The 15,653-nt window shown below is 40.3% G+C and overlaps 1 protein-coding gene across 2 annotated transcripts in view; it reads left to right on the forward strand.

Annotated features, from left to right (window-relative positions):
- The window catches only part of LOC140202181 (synaptotagmin-14-like), an 83,663-nt gene that overhangs the window by 31,695 nt on the left and 36,315 nt on the right, over positions 1-15,653 (forward strand). For both annotated transcript variants that reach the window (XM_072267054.1, XM_072267053.1), the window contains exon 4: positions 2,692-3,141. In XM_072267054.1, coding sequence (XP_072123155.1) covers positions 2,692-3,141 — 450 coding nt within the window. The remainder of the gene's footprint in view (positions 1-2,691; positions 3,142-15,653) is intronic.

Genomic DNA, 15,653 nt, shown 5'->3' on the forward strand with positions numbered 1-15,653 from the left:
TTGCAAGTTGGCTTCACCAGCATCTTGAATTTGGCATGGTGTCCCCTTGAACAGTGCCCAAAACAGAACTTTGTCTATCACCTGCCTCTTCGCAATTGTGCTCCCAGGTATGTCTGGCCCCAGTGTTCATTCTTGGCTACCTAAATTGAAGTCTGAAGATAGTTTGGGATCTCCCAAGTTGTCCATTTCTCCACTGCCCAGATAGGAAGCTGCTCAGTTACCCAAGTGCCCACAATGATCCTGTTCTGTGCTAACAATAATGCCTTGTGGGTAGTTACAGTGTCAGTTCTGGTTACCTGTGATGTCATGTTGCTGAGTAAATTCAGGCATTCTTATTTTTATGTGGCAACATGAGCATGTAGAGAATGTCTTACTTCATTTACTTACTTAGTTAAGTCCATCACCCCTACTGGGGCATAGGTCACCGACAGCAGCTTGCCAGATACCTTTGTTTAGGGCCAGTCTTTCAAATTGTCCCCAGGTGTACCAAAGATCCTGCCTCTCCCAGGTATGATGCCTTTGGAGCTCTTGTTGGTGTTTCTTTAGCCCTGGGTTTTTACAGAATGTGGTTGCTAGCCCCATGCCCAACCTTCCTCCTTTTGCAGCTAGGCTTGGGACTATCCATGGCAGAATCCTTGCGTCCTTTGTTGTTTTCCATTTCTATGGTGGCCGTAGATCTTTAGTTGTCTGACGAGGATGTACACATTGCTGATGCTTGTTGGAATGAGACAGCCATTGAAGTTACTGCAGCTACCATTCAGCACTTGGCTGACTTTTTTTTTGCTGGTGAAAATGCACCCATAGCAGGCAAGTATACAAATTTATAGAATTCAGCAATTTAAAATATGGACGTGTGTGCCTTCTGTTTTGAATTGGCAAACTTACAGATTTTCTTGTAATTTTCTTGCTTTGAATTGTACTTGATTCCACTTCTGAAAAACTACATGAGAAGAAAGTCACTATATTAGTTCCAGATGCGATCCTTGTTGATACTTCATTTCACTCTTTTTTTAGACTAATCATTATATAAACATTGGAAGCTCAACTCCATAACTTTCCTGTGTGATATTATGTAGCTCATCTTATAATTTCCAATTATAGACTGAGCATTGGCTTTTTCAAAAATAATTGAACATTTCTGCCACATAAACACATATTTGAAAGCTTACACTAAAATATTGCTATAAGCATTGGTTTTAGCCAGTGATAAGACTGGAAAATAGAGGTATAAACACCCTAGCAGAAGAACAGAGATAAGCTGATATTAATTGTCTATGAATCCATTTTCTGGGACCATGAGAATATTTTGAAAGAAAATGTTATTTTTTATAGATCAACCCATGTTCTAATATCAGTTATTCAAGTTATTATTTCACTGGTTGATTGGCATCCGTCTGCCTCAAAGGACAATGAGTGATGATGATCATCATCACAAGCCTGGGTGAAAGGTATGGAGATCCTGAGATACTCAGTTGTCAAGAACCCCCTTTCAACCTCACTAGTGTAGTCCAAAGGAAAGCTTATGAAGCAATATGTTTGGCACCAGCTTGGCTGCAGAAGCTGCTGGAAGGATGTTTAATGACGTCCAGCTGCCTTAGGGGCTCCACTCCAGATTTGTGGCCTGGGTTTACTCTATAGCCTTTGTCTCTCCCGAAGCTGCCTACAAGGCAGTGGGGCTATTTACGCATACCTGGGGATCTGGTTCACAAATTCCAAGGCATGTCCACACACTGGTGGGCCTGCATGCTACATGTGTCCTCCGTAGTTCAGCCTGAATCCGAAAGGAGTTCAGTTTCTGTGTGTCACCAGCGAGGAGGCACTACATGAGGCTTGATGTTGGAGAGGTTATGTACTGGCAAGGAGAGACTTGTACATTCAACTCTCCTTTTTGCAAGACTACTAGCCATTGGTGGAAGCTGAAAGTGAGAGCGACGAGCACTACCCACTACATTACCAAATTAGATGCATCACAACAAGCATTTTGACACCATTTCACTATAAATGTGTTAAAAGGTGATTATATCATTACTTGTTGAAACTGATCTAATTGCCTATATATTCCATTTATGGTTTCTCCTTCAATGACCTTTCAAGTAACTTACACTGCAGGTCTATAAACCAGTCCATTTTATTTCATATTATTAATAATCTCTTTGCACTTCTGTACCTTAAATCATTAAATTTTCAGTAATCAGTCTCTGAAAGCAACTGTGAAAATGATACTTAAATAAACTAGATTAAACATAAGCAGTTAGGCAATTCATGCCCAAATGGACCAAGAAGTTTCCACTATATTGATTTGCACTTTGAAGCAGTAAATTGCTGTTGTACCATACTAGTCTCTTCCAATGACCATCGGTATCATCTCATATTTTTCTGTTTAAGTTCTCTGAAATTACAATAGTGCATTGCTCCTAACTGAAAGCTTTCAACTGGCATGAACTTAAAATTAGAAATAGAAGATATCAAAAAATACAAGCACATTTTTAAGGTAAGGGTTCACATACAGATATGTAAAGTATTATATAATTTGCTGTATCTCATTTTCCTTTGCTTGTATCCACTAAACACCTATAACACCGTGTCATATATTCCTCATGCCTCTTCTAGACTGACCAAGTTTGTCACTTCTAAGTTAATAAGTTTATACAAATTGAACTTAATCTTTAATCTTTTATTCATATTCTGTAGGACATGTCAGCTAGAGGATCTTCTGCACAGCTACCTAAAGCTTATGATCCAGAACCTGTTTCGAAGTATGGTACATTGGATGTCATTTTTGATTATGATTCACAAGCACAGAAACTAGTAGTAACGGTCACAGCAGTTACAGACATTCCTACATATAATCGAATTGGCAACAACTCGTGGCAAGTACATCTTGTGCTTCTTCCCACAAAGAAACAAAGGTCAAAAACAAGCGTCCAACGAGGATCATGCCCTGTCTTCACAGAGGACTTTAAATTTAATCGGATTGAGTCTGAGATGATTGGTAATTATGCTGTGCGATTTAGACTCTACAGTATACGTCGCATGAAAAAAGAAAGGATTGTAGGTGAAAAGATATTTTATCTCACCAAGCTGAATCTGCAAGGCAAGATGTCAGTTCCAATTGTGTTGGAGCCATGTGGCAGCATCACTGTAAGTAACTAAAATGGAATGAGTATATTAGTTGTAGTTGTTCTGTTTTTAATATTTCTGTTAATTTTTAGCAGCCTTGTATATAAATTGTTTAAGTATTCTTGTTCATAAATAATTAATTATGGGTTATATATAAAATACATTAATTGCATACGTCATCGTGCTACCATGTGATACGCGAAGACCTTGCTGAAAGTAAACTTGAAGTTACACCTATATTTTTGGACCCCATGTTTTCCTTTGAATTGACTTAATGTTTTGAAGTTACCAAACATAACACTGGTGACAAGGTATTTTGAAACAACCCCGTGATGGCTACTCACAGATTAAACACAAGACGTTCAAAATAAAATAAAATGCAGCAGGAGCATTGGTGAGTAAAAAGGCACCCCAGCACTTGGAGGGACAATTGAGTTTAAAACAAAAGCAGCCAGCACATGTTTTTCAGAAGGGAAGACATGATCGAGTTTTATTTTTAAGGCAGTGAACAGAAAAATTCAGAGTTTATTAAGAGTGAGTACCAGGTGATAATAATCATTAAAACACATCCAAAGTGGCTGGCTATGTCAGAAAGATTGAAGAGTTTGATTACACAACATGTAATTGGCTCATGTATACTGAGCTATTGGAACGGTATTTTGAAATAAATGAAACAGCCAATGGGAAGCAAGAGCTAATTTTGCTGAGTTCATTAGGTTTAAAGGCATACAGTTTGTTTTGAAGTTTGACTGCTCCAACCAAACCATCAGAAATAAGCTTTGCAGCTATTGCAAACGTAATGCTGGCACAGTTAGAACCAAAGCCATTGTTAATTGCAGAGCCTTTAGGTTTCACAAGCGGAATCAAAAAGAAGGGGAATCCACTTCAGCATACGTGGCTGAATTGAAGAGATTATCTGAGCATTGCCATTTCAGTAATGGGCTTAATGATACATCAAGTAATCATTAGTTTGTGGAAACTTGAAGAGAGCATTCAAAAATTACTCCTAACTAAAGCACAGTAACATTCAAATGAATCAGAATCAGGTTTATTACCACCGGCATGTGATGTGAAATTTGTTAACTTAGCAGCAGCAATTCAATGCAATACATAATCTAGCAGAGAGAGAGAAAAAATAAAACCAAACAAGTAAATCAGTTACGTATATTGAATAGATTTTTTAAAATGTGCAAAAACAGAAATACTGTATATTAAAAAAAAGTGAGGTAGTGTCCAAAGCTTCAATGTCCATTTAGGAATTGGATGGCGGAGGGAAAGAAGCTGTTCCTGAATCACTGAGTGTGTGCCTTCAGGCTTCTGTACCTCCTACCTGATGGTAACAGTGAGAAAAGGGCATGTTCTGGGTGCTGGAGGTCCTTAGTAATGGACGCTGCCTTTCTGAGACACCGGTCCCGAAAGATATCCTGGGTACTTTGTAGACTAATGCCCAAGATGGAGGTGACTAGATTTACAACCTTCTGCAGCTTCTTTTGGTCCTGTGCAGTAGCCCCTCCATACCAGACAGTGATGCAGCCTGTTAGAATGCTCTCCACGATACATCTATAGAAGTTTTTCAGTGTATTTGTTGGCATGCCAAGTCTCTTCAAACTCCTAATAAAGTATAGCCTCTGTCTTGCCTTCTTTATGACTACATCGATATGTTTGGACCAGATTAGATCCTCAAAGATCTTGACATCGAGGAACTTGAAGCTGCTCACTCTCTCCACTTCTGATCCCTCTATGAAGATGGTATGTGCTCCTTCATCTTACCCTTCCTGAAGTCCGCAAACAGCTCTTTCATCTCACTGACATTGAGTGCCAGGTTGTTGCTGCGGCACCATTCCACTAGTTGGCATATCTCACTCCTGTACGCCCTCTTGTCACCACCTGAGATTCTACCAACAATGGTTGTATTGTCAGCAAATTTGTAGGTGGTATTTGAGCTATGCCTAGCCACATAATCATGTGTATATAGAAAGCAGAGCAGTAGGCTAAGCACACACCCCTGAGGTGCTGCAGAAATTGCTGTTTCAATGGAAACCACAGACGCAACTGAGTTGTAGTCAGGAATGAGAGTGAGCATGAACAAATTTGCATTTTTTAAACAGAAACTGGCCTGGCTGAACAAACTGTGTTACTGTCCGTTGTGGCAAATAAATGTAGATTTAAAGGTGAAACTTGCAGAAAATATACCAAAGTAGGGCATATACAAAGAGCATGTCAGGCAGACACAAATAAATGGTCTGCACAGGGAAGAGAAAATGCTAAAAAGTCAAGTTGCAGTTTCAAAAAGAGCACTAATCTGCATGCTGTTGATAAAAAAAAATCTGATAATTTTGAGAGTGGCTCTGGATTGTGTAGCCTTGAGAATTACAGTGTGAAAAGTAACAATTAATGTAGTGTGGCTTACACCAGAAATGAATGGCAAATTAATTAAAATGGAATTAAACACTGGTTCAGCTCTTACAGTCATTCCACAAAGTGAGTTTGAGAGGCATTTCAAAGATACTGAACTGAAGCCTGCAGTATTCAAAAAAGAACTTAAACTGGAGAAAAGATTACTCCTGTAGGGATGACACCTGTAATAGTGAAATACAACAATCAACCAAGCCACATTGAGCTTGTATGTGGTAAAAACTGAAGGACCAGCATCGTGGGGTCATGATTGGCTGAGAGAACTACAACTTGATTGGAGATATATCCACCATTTGCATGCCACATCCCCTGCAATGAAGCCATCTAAAAGAGAATTCAGAAAGGTACTGGATGATTCCACAGCTTTCTCTATACCGAACACAATGAACTGTTGTCAGTTGTCTTGGTACATGTTGGTACCAATGACATAGATAGGACAAGAGAGGAGGTCCTGAAGAGAGATTTCTGAGAGTTAGGAAGGAAGCTGAGCAGCAGGACCTCCAGAGTAGTAATTTCAGGATTGCTACCTGTGCCACGTGCTAGCGAGGGTAAGAATAGTAGGATCAGGCAGATGAATGCGTGGCTGAGAGACTGGTGCAGGGGGCAGGGCTTCAGATTCTTGGATCATTGGGATCTCTTCTGGGGGAAGTATGACCTGTTCAAAATGGACAGGTTACACCTGAACACGAAGGGGACCAATATCCTGGTGGGAAGGTTTAGTAGAGCTGTTAGGGAGGGTTTAAACTAATTTGGCAGGGGGATGGGAACCGGAATGATAGAGCAGAGGAAGGGGAAAACAGAAATAAGTCTAAGATAGTGAGCAGTAAAGATGTCAGGAAAGACAGGCAGGTGATGGGGCAAATGTGTAGCCAATGGGATGAGTTGCAGTGAAATCAAAGCGAAAAGTACCAAATAATGATCTTAAGGTGTTATACTTAAATGCACGCAGCATAAGGAATAAGGTGGATGATCTCGTCGTACAGCTACAGATTGGCAGATATGATATTGTGACCATCACTGAGACGTGGTTAAAGGATGCATGTCTCTGGGAGCTGAACGTTCTAGGATACACGGTGTATCGGAAGGATAGGAAGGTAGGTGGAGGGAGAGGCATGGCTTTATTGGTAAGAAATGATATTAAATCATTAGAAAGAGGTGATAGAGGATCGGAAGATGCAGAATCTTTAAGGGTTGAGCTAAGAAATCGCAGGGGTAAAAAGACCTTGATGGCAGTTATTTGTAGGCCTCCAAACAGCTGCAGTGATGCGGACTACAAATTACAACAGGAAATAGAAAAGGCTTGTCAGAAGGGCAGTGTTATGATAATTGTGGGGGATTTTAACATGCAGGTAGATTGGGAAAATCGGGTTGGCACTGGATCTCAAGAGAGAGAATTTGTAGAATGTCAACAAGATGGCTGTTTAGAACAGCTTGTTGTTGAGCCCACTAGGGGATCGGCTGTACTGGATTGGGTATTGTGTAATGAACCGGAGGTGATTAGAGAGATTGAGGTGAAGGAACCCTGAGGAGGCAGTGATCATAACATGATTGAGTTCACTGTGAAATTTGAAAAAGAGAAGCCAAAATCTGATATGTCGGTATTTCAGTGGAGTAAAGGAAATTATAGTGGCATGAGAGAGGAACTGGCCAAAGTTGACCGGAAAGGGACACTGGCGGGAAGGATGGCAGAGCAGCAGTGGCTGGAGTTAATGCAAGAAGTGAAGACGGTGCAAGACAGCTATATTCCAAAAAAGAAGAAATTTTTGAATGGGAGAAGGATGCAACCATGGCTGACAACAGAAGTCAAAGCCAAAAAATTAGTGGGAAGACAGAAGATTGAGAAGTTTTTAAAAGCTTACAAAAGGAAACTAAGAAGGCCATTAAGAGGGAAAAGATGAACTATGAAAGGAAGCTGGCAAATAATATCAGAGAGGATACTAAAAGCTTTTTCAAGTATATAAAGAGTAAAAGACAGGTGAGAGTAGGTATAGGATTGATAGAAAATGATGCTGGAGAAATTGTAATGGGAGATAAGGAGATGGCAGAGGAACTGAACGAGTATTTTGCGTCAATCTTCACTGAAGAAGACATCAGCAGTATACCGGACACTCAAGGGTGGCAGGGAAGCGAAGTGTGTGCGGTCACAATTATGACAGAGAAAGTACTCAGGAAGCTGAATAGTCTACAGGTAGATAAATCTTCTGGACCAGCTGGAATGCACCCTCGTGTTCTGAAGGAAGTAGCTGTGGAGATTGCAAAGGCATTAGCGATGATCTTTCAAAAGTCGATAGATTCTGGCATGGTTCCGGAGGAGTGGAAGATTGCAAATGTCACTCCACTATTTAAGAAGGGGGCAAGGAAGCAAAAAGGAAATTATAGACCTGTTAGCTTGACATCGGTGGTTGGGAAGTTGTTGGAGTCGATTGTCAAGGATGAGGTTACAGAGTATCTGGAGGCATACGACAAGATAGGCAGAACTCAGCGTGGATTCCTTAAAGGAAAATCCTACCTGACAAACCTATTACAATTTTTTGAGGAAATTACAAGTAGGTTAGACAAGGGAGATGCAGTGGATGTTGTATATTTGGATTTTCAGAAGGTCTTTGACAAGGTGACACACATGAGGCTACTTAACAAGATAAGAGCCCATGGAATTACAGGAAAGTTACATACATGGATAGAGCATTGGCTGATTGGCAGGAAACAGAGAGTGGGAATAAAGGGATCCTATTCTGGTTGGCTGCCGGTTACCCGTGGCATTCCACAGGGGTCTGTGTTGGGGCCGCTTCTTTTTACTTCGTACATCAACAATTTGGATTATGGAATAGATGGCTTTGTGGCTAAGTTTGCTGACGATATGAAGATAGGTGGAGGGGCCGGTAGTGCTGAGGAAACAATCTGCAGAGAGACTTGGATAGATTGGAAGAATGGATAAAGAAGTGGCAAATAAAATACAATGTTGGAAAGTGGATGGTTATGCACTTTGGCAGAAGAAATAAATGGGTAGACTATTATTTAAATGGGGAGAGAATTCAAAGTTCTGAGATGCAACGGGACTTGGGAGTCCTCGTACAGGATACCCTTAAGGTTAACCTCCAGGTTGAGTCGGTGGTGAAGAAAGCAAATGCAATGTTGGCATTCATTTCTAGAGGAATAGAGTACAGGAGCAGGGATGTGATGTTGAGGCTCTGTAAGGCGCTGGTGAGACCTCACTTGGAGTACTGTGGGCAGTTTTGGTCTCCTTATTTAAGAAAGGATGTGCTGACATTGGAGAGGGTACAGGGAAGATTCACTAGAATGATTCCGGGAATGAGAGGGTTAACATATGAGGAACGTTTGTCCGCTCTTGGACTGTATTACTTGGAGTTTAGAAGAATGAGGGGAGACCTCATAGAAACATTTCGAATGTTGAAAGGCATGGACAGAGTGGATGTGGCAAAGTTGTTTCCCATGATGGGGAAGTCTAGTACGAGAGGGCATGACTTAAGGATAGAAGGGCGCCCATTCAGAACAGAAATGTGAAGAAATTTTTTTAGCCAGAGGGTGGTGAATCTATGGAATTTGTTGCCACGGGCGGCAGTGGAGACCAAGTCATTGGGTGTATTTAAGGCAGAGATTGATAGGTATCTGAGTAGCCAGGGCATCAAAGGTTATGGTGAGAAGGCAGGGGAGTGGGACTAAATGGGAGAATGGATCAGCTCATGATAAAATGGCGGAGCAGACTCGATGGGCCAAATGGCCGACTTCTGCTCCTTTGTCTTATGGTCTTATGGTCTAACTGTTGTCCAACAGAGGACAAACTGGTGTTGGTGCCAACCTCTGTGCGTCTGTTTGGAAAGCATATTGGATCAAGAAAGGACCATGCTGCTCAGAGGAATCGTGAAAGTGACAAAAGCAGTGGTCCAACTACAACAGTTTTTATTGGCAACATATCTGAGAAAGCTTCTGATATATTAATCAAGCATATATTTGTGACGTGGCTTTGTTTTAAGTTGGAGGAGTGTTCAAGGAGCTTCAGGAAAGTTGCAATCATTTGGCTTTTGTGAGTAGTAACGAACCAGAATCTACTGTGCGTGCATTAAGATTAATTCATGAACTTCAAGGGAGAGACAAAAAGCTGCTTGTAAAAGTAGATACAAAGACCAAAGCCCAGCTGGTTGAATGGAAGGCCAAAAAGAAAGGAGCAAATGGAGATAGTGAAACAGAAGATCTATCAGATGATATTGTCAATGAGGAAAACAAGAGGGGAGATCAGATTGTAAAAGAAGCAATAGAAGGATTAATAAGAGAATACTTCAGTGAACTAATGATCAAGATGCACAAACTAGAAGAAGAACGAGGGAAGAGATGTGAATGAGAAAGAGAAAGGTGTGGAAGGGATAAGGAATGTGAGAAAAAAAAGAAAAGGATTGAAGTAAATCCAGAGAGAGAAAGAGAGAAGAATGGTCAGAGCAGTCAGAGCCACGTCCTGCAGTCTCAGAGTCAACCCCTACAACCATCACAGAGGAGGCCCCAGAACCTGAGATTGTTTTCACAGCCACAAGTCTCACCGGGCAAGCAGAGTGATCTTGCTTGTCAAGAAAGATGTTATCCCACATGAGTAAGAAATCCTCCACATTGATTCAACCTCATGACCTGAATGGGACAATTTAAAATTTGCTATGCTGTGGATGTCTGTATATAGTAGTTGTATTGTATCGTATACTGTGTATATAGTTCAGATAATTCTATATTGAATTGGAGTTTATAGCAAAGCCGGGGGGGGGGGGGTAGTGTTGTGTATTTAATATTTCAGTTATATTTTAGCAGTTTTGTGTTTATATATAGTTTGATTAAGTATTTTTGTTCATTATAATTAATTTCCATTTATATGTAAAATACATTAATTGCATGCATCATCACACTACCACGTGATAGGTGCGCACCTTGCTTAAAGTAAACTCGAAGGTACATCTGTATTTTTGGACCCTGGTGTTTTCCTTTGAATTAGTTTAATGTTTTGACATTACAAAACATAACAGTAGCATGCTCAAAGACTTAAGTGAACAAAACTGTAAGGCTAACACAGGAATCGAATAATATCAATTAGCGAGTTACACTTAGATTATCTGTTGTGCTTCCTACAAGCTGGCATCACAAAGTCACATGAGAAACTAGTAAGATAAATAACTGGGCTACATAAGAATTGTGAACTTGGATTAGCCTGGTGTTTGATACACTACAGAAATTTACTACTTGAAGAGAAATCCATTTAAATAATCTGGAGTGAAGGACACAATATTTTCCTCACGAAGGCTTACTCCATTTACCTAACCCTAAACAACTTGTTTGAAAGCTGTCAAAGACAAATGTTTAGGGATTTCCAAATACACCTACATTACAGCTGGAGTCTCAAAAGATAAAACTGACAAGAACACTTGTAATCTTAATATCTGGAAGTTGTCCTATCCATAATGCCACATTAAAGTTAAGTAGGGTAAGTTCTGATGTATTGAGGTTGACTTGTTATTAGTAAGCAAAGAATCAGCAAACCATCCAGTGACAAAATGTTTAGTTTATACTCTAAGATTCTTGGTTACATTTACTTATCTCTCAACGTCCCGGAGATAATATTTCAATTTGAGGTTTATTTCTTAGTAGCTTACTCCTTCAGAAGGCTGAAACAGAGGTAGGATAGTTAAGGGGAAATTAGCATAATGATAAATTTACTTGATTAGCATTCAGAGGTGTAAGCTATTAACACAAAGAAGGAGTAGAAATACCATTATGACAATTGGGGAATTCAAATTCAAATAGAATATAGAACAGTACAGTACAGCACAGGAGCAGGCCCATTGGCCAATGATGTCTATGCTAACCATGCCAATTTCTACTAATCACACCTGCATGCACATGGCATACATTGTTCCATCCTCTGCTTGAAAATCTGGAATGAAAAAATAATCTATTCTTTGTAATACTGACAATGAAATTTTTGATTCTTGTAAAATCCCACCTAGCTTACTAATGTGCTTCAGGAGGTATATCTGCAACCCACTCCTAGTCTAGACCATGAGTGACTCTATATCCGACAGTGGAATTAACTCTTAACTGCCCTTTGAGGTGGTCTTTTAAGCTTCCTGATTCATTGAGCAAATAGAGATGCCACTACTTGCCAGCTTTGCAAGCAATGACCACATCCTGTGGATGAATAATTAAAAACAAAATTAATCCCTTGTGTCTTTGTGCCATCAAGAAGATAGTAATAGATTCAAGTGGGTGGAATAATCAACTAGATATGATTTACTCTCCACTTCAAAAACTCATTGAGTTTGATAGGCATGGTGTAACGTTTACATAAACACGAGGGATTCTGTTGGAGCTGGAAGTGCATAGCAACTCACAGAAAATGCAAGATGATCTCAGCAGGTCAGGAAACATCTATGGAGTGGAATAAACAGTCGATATTTTGGGTCAACACCTTAGGGCGAAGGTGGGTGGGTAAGGGAGAGGGGATGATGTAAGAAGCTGGGAAGTGATAGGTGTAAGAGGTAAAGGGATGAAGACAAATAAATCTTATAGGAGAAGAGAATGGTCTATGGGAGAAAGGGAGGGTGGAGGAGAACCAGAAGGTGATGATGGGCATGTGAGGAGAAGAGAAGAGGTGAGAAGGGAACTGGAATGGGGTATAGAAAAAGAGAGAAGGGGGAGGTGTGAGAAATTACTAGACGTGTGAGAAATTCAATGTTCATGCCATCAGGTTGGAGACTACCTAAACACATGTTCGCTTTTTCTCGACAACTGAACATTTTAAAGACATTCAGACACTCCATCCTTTATTACATTTTAAGTTTCTGATGGGACTATAATTTCCTAATTTTGTTGTCTTACCTTTCTTATGTTATGAAGTGATTGCTACACTTCGCCAAAATATAAAAAGTTACCAAATCTAGAGAGATTTGGAAGATTATTTTGAACACATCTGCAATATCCTCACTGCTTTTAAGCTGTAGGATCTTTTGTGGAACTGAATTTTCAAATTTTGTACAAAAGGGAAAAATACTGGAAATTCTCTGAAGATCAGGGGGCATCTATGGAGTGAAAACCTTTCTTTTTACAGGTTGATGACCTTTCATCAGAACAGTCATCAATTTGAAACTGTTTAATTCTTTCTATCACCAGTTCTTCCTGACCTGCTAGATATCTCAATTTTTTAATAAAAATTTTCATCATTTACAGTTTTTATGCCTTTCAGTGACAAATGTGTTGATGTATTCACAAGTGCTGGTAATGTTAGTCCTGATGAAGGGTCTCGGCCCGAAACGTCGACTGTACCTCTTCCTAGAGATGCTGCCTGACCTGCTGCGTTCACCAGCAACTTTAATGTGTGTTGCTTGAATTTCCAGCATCCGCAGAATTCCTCGTGTTTGTGCTGGTAATGTTCATAGCTCTTGTTTGTGTACACAAATGCAAACCAAAACAAAAACAATAGATTAATGAGTCCAAAACTATTTAAACATCTAGAAATAGCTGGCAATTCAAAAAAAGCCCCGAATGCAATCTAGAGCATGGAATTACAGAATCAAGAATAAATTTGTACTTACTAGTCAATAATGGCAAAGGTATCAGTACATTCCCCAGTCATTCATGCAGGACCCTGACATATAACTTGGGTACTGCTGCAGTTAAGTTTGAACATTTCAAAAGTGATGTTATCATGACTAGTGGGTGAACCAGGAACTCAGAATGATCTTTCTTTCATTCCTACCTCTCTCTCTTTAATGAAACATCTGACCATGTTGTGCTGACCTTTTAACCTACTCTAAGATCAATCTAATCCTTCCTTTCTACATAGCCCCCCAATTTTCTATCATACGTGTACCTACCTAGGAATTTCTTAAACGTATCAGCCTCTACTATCACCCCCTGGCAGGGCATTTTACACAACCAACAGTCTGTGTAAAGAACTTACCTCTGACAACCCCCCTATACTTCTAAAATTATGTCTCCTTGTATTAGCTATTTCCCCCCAGGAAAAAAGTCACTGGATATCCACTCGATCTATGCCTCTTATCATCTTGTACACCTCTCACATTCCTTCACTCAAAAGAGAAAGCACCAGCTTGTTCAAGCTATAATCAGAAGACATGTTCTCTAACCCAGGCAGCATCCTGGTTAATCTCCTCTGCACCCTCTCTAAAGCATCCACATCCTTCCTGTAATGAGGCAATCAGAACTGAACACTATATTCTAAGTGTGGTCTAACCAGGGTTTTTTTTAGAGCTAAAATATTACCTTGCAGCTCTTGAACTCATTCCCCCTACTAATGAAGGTCAACACACCATATGCCTTCTTAACAAACCTATCAATTTGCACAGCAACTTTAAGGGATCTATGGATGTGGACCCCAAGATCCCTCTGTTCCATCACATTGCTAAGAATTCAGCTATTAACCCTATATTCTGGCTTCAAATTTGTCCTTCCAAAATAAATCACTTCACTCTTTTACAGCTTGAACTTCGTCTGCCATTTCTCAGCTCAGCTCTGCATACTGTTAATGCCCAACTGCAACCTACAACTACCCTCCACACTATTCACAACTCCACCAACTTTTATGTTATCTGCAGATTTACTAATCTACCCATCCACTTCCTCATCCAAATCATTTATGGACATCACAAAGAGCAGGGGTCCCAGAACAGGTCCCTGCATGACACCACTGGTCATAGACCTCCAGGTCTCCATCTATTACTTCCCTCTGCCTTCTATGGGCAAGAAATTCTGTATCCACACAGCCAAGTTCCCCTGGTCCTGTGCCTCCTGACTGTATGAATGAGCCTACCATGAGTAACCTTGTCAAACACCTTACTACAGTTGTTATAATTTTTATAGATGCACCATAGAAAGCATTCTTCTAGGGTGTATCACAACCTGGTATGGAAGTTGTCCTGCCCAAGACCGGAAGAAGCTGCAGAAGATCGTGAACACGGCACAGCACATCACACAAACCAATCTTCCATCCTTGGACTCACTTTACACCGCACGCTGTCAGAGCAGTGCTGCCAGGATAATCAAGGACACGACCCACCCAGCCAACACACTTTTCGTCCCTCTTCCCTCCGGGAGAAGGCTCAGGAGCTTGAAGACTTGTACGGCCAGATTAGGGAACAGCTTCTTTCCAACTGATAAGACTACTGAACAGATCCTGACCCAGATCTCGGCCGTACTCTCTATATATCCGGACCTGCCTCTTGGTTTTTTTGCACTACCTTACTTTCCATTTTCCTATTTTCTATTTATGATTTATAATTAAAATTTTTAATATTTACTATCGATTTGTAATCCAGGGAGTGGGAAGCACAGAATCAAATATTGCTGTGATGATTGTATGTTGTAGTATCAATTGTTTGATGACAATAAAGTATAAGGTATATGCCACATCCACTGTTCTATCTTCATCAACATACTTTGTCATGTCAACCTCTTCACTTTCTGTACATCACTTGTGCCTATCTAAGAGTTCCTATTGTATCAACCTCTACATCATCTCTAGCAGTGCATTATTGGCACCTACTGCTCTGTGTTTTAAAAAAAAAACTTGCCTCTGACATCTCCCCTTACCTTAAACAGATGTCCTCGGATTTGGCCATTTCCACCCTGGAAGAGTGGTGCTGGTTATCCACTCTTATCTATGCCTCTTATAATATTATACACCTCTATCATTGCCTCTCATCCTCATCACTCCAAAGAGAAAAGTCCTAGCTCACTTAGTCTTTACTCATAAGACATGTTCTCTAATCCAGGCAGCATAAATTTTCTCCCTCAGCTTCCATGTCTTCCTATAATGAGGTGACCAGAACTGCACAGGATACTTCTGGAGTGGTTCACATTTTTTCTGAATCATACTCCATCTGCCACCACTCTGTCCAGCTCCGCATCCTGACTACGTCCCATTGTAACCTACAACAACCTTTTACCCTATCCCTAACATCTCTCATCTTGTCATTTTTGAATAAACCTTTCATCTTTTTCTTATTTTTCACTTTCCATTCCTCACCTAATTATTACTAACTCTCTTTTCCTAAAAGTGATGTAGATCACACTCCCTCTGAGTGAAGAAGTTCACCCTCATGATCACC

The sequence above is a fragment of the Mobula birostris genome, chromosome 8 (assembly GCF_030028105.1).
Source record: "Mobula birostris isolate sMobBir1 chromosome 8, sMobBir1.hap1, whole genome shotgun sequence".
In the NCBI taxonomy this organism is placed as follows: domain Eukaryota; kingdom Metazoa; phylum Chordata; class Chondrichthyes; order Myliobatiformes; family Myliobatidae; genus Mobula; species Mobula birostris.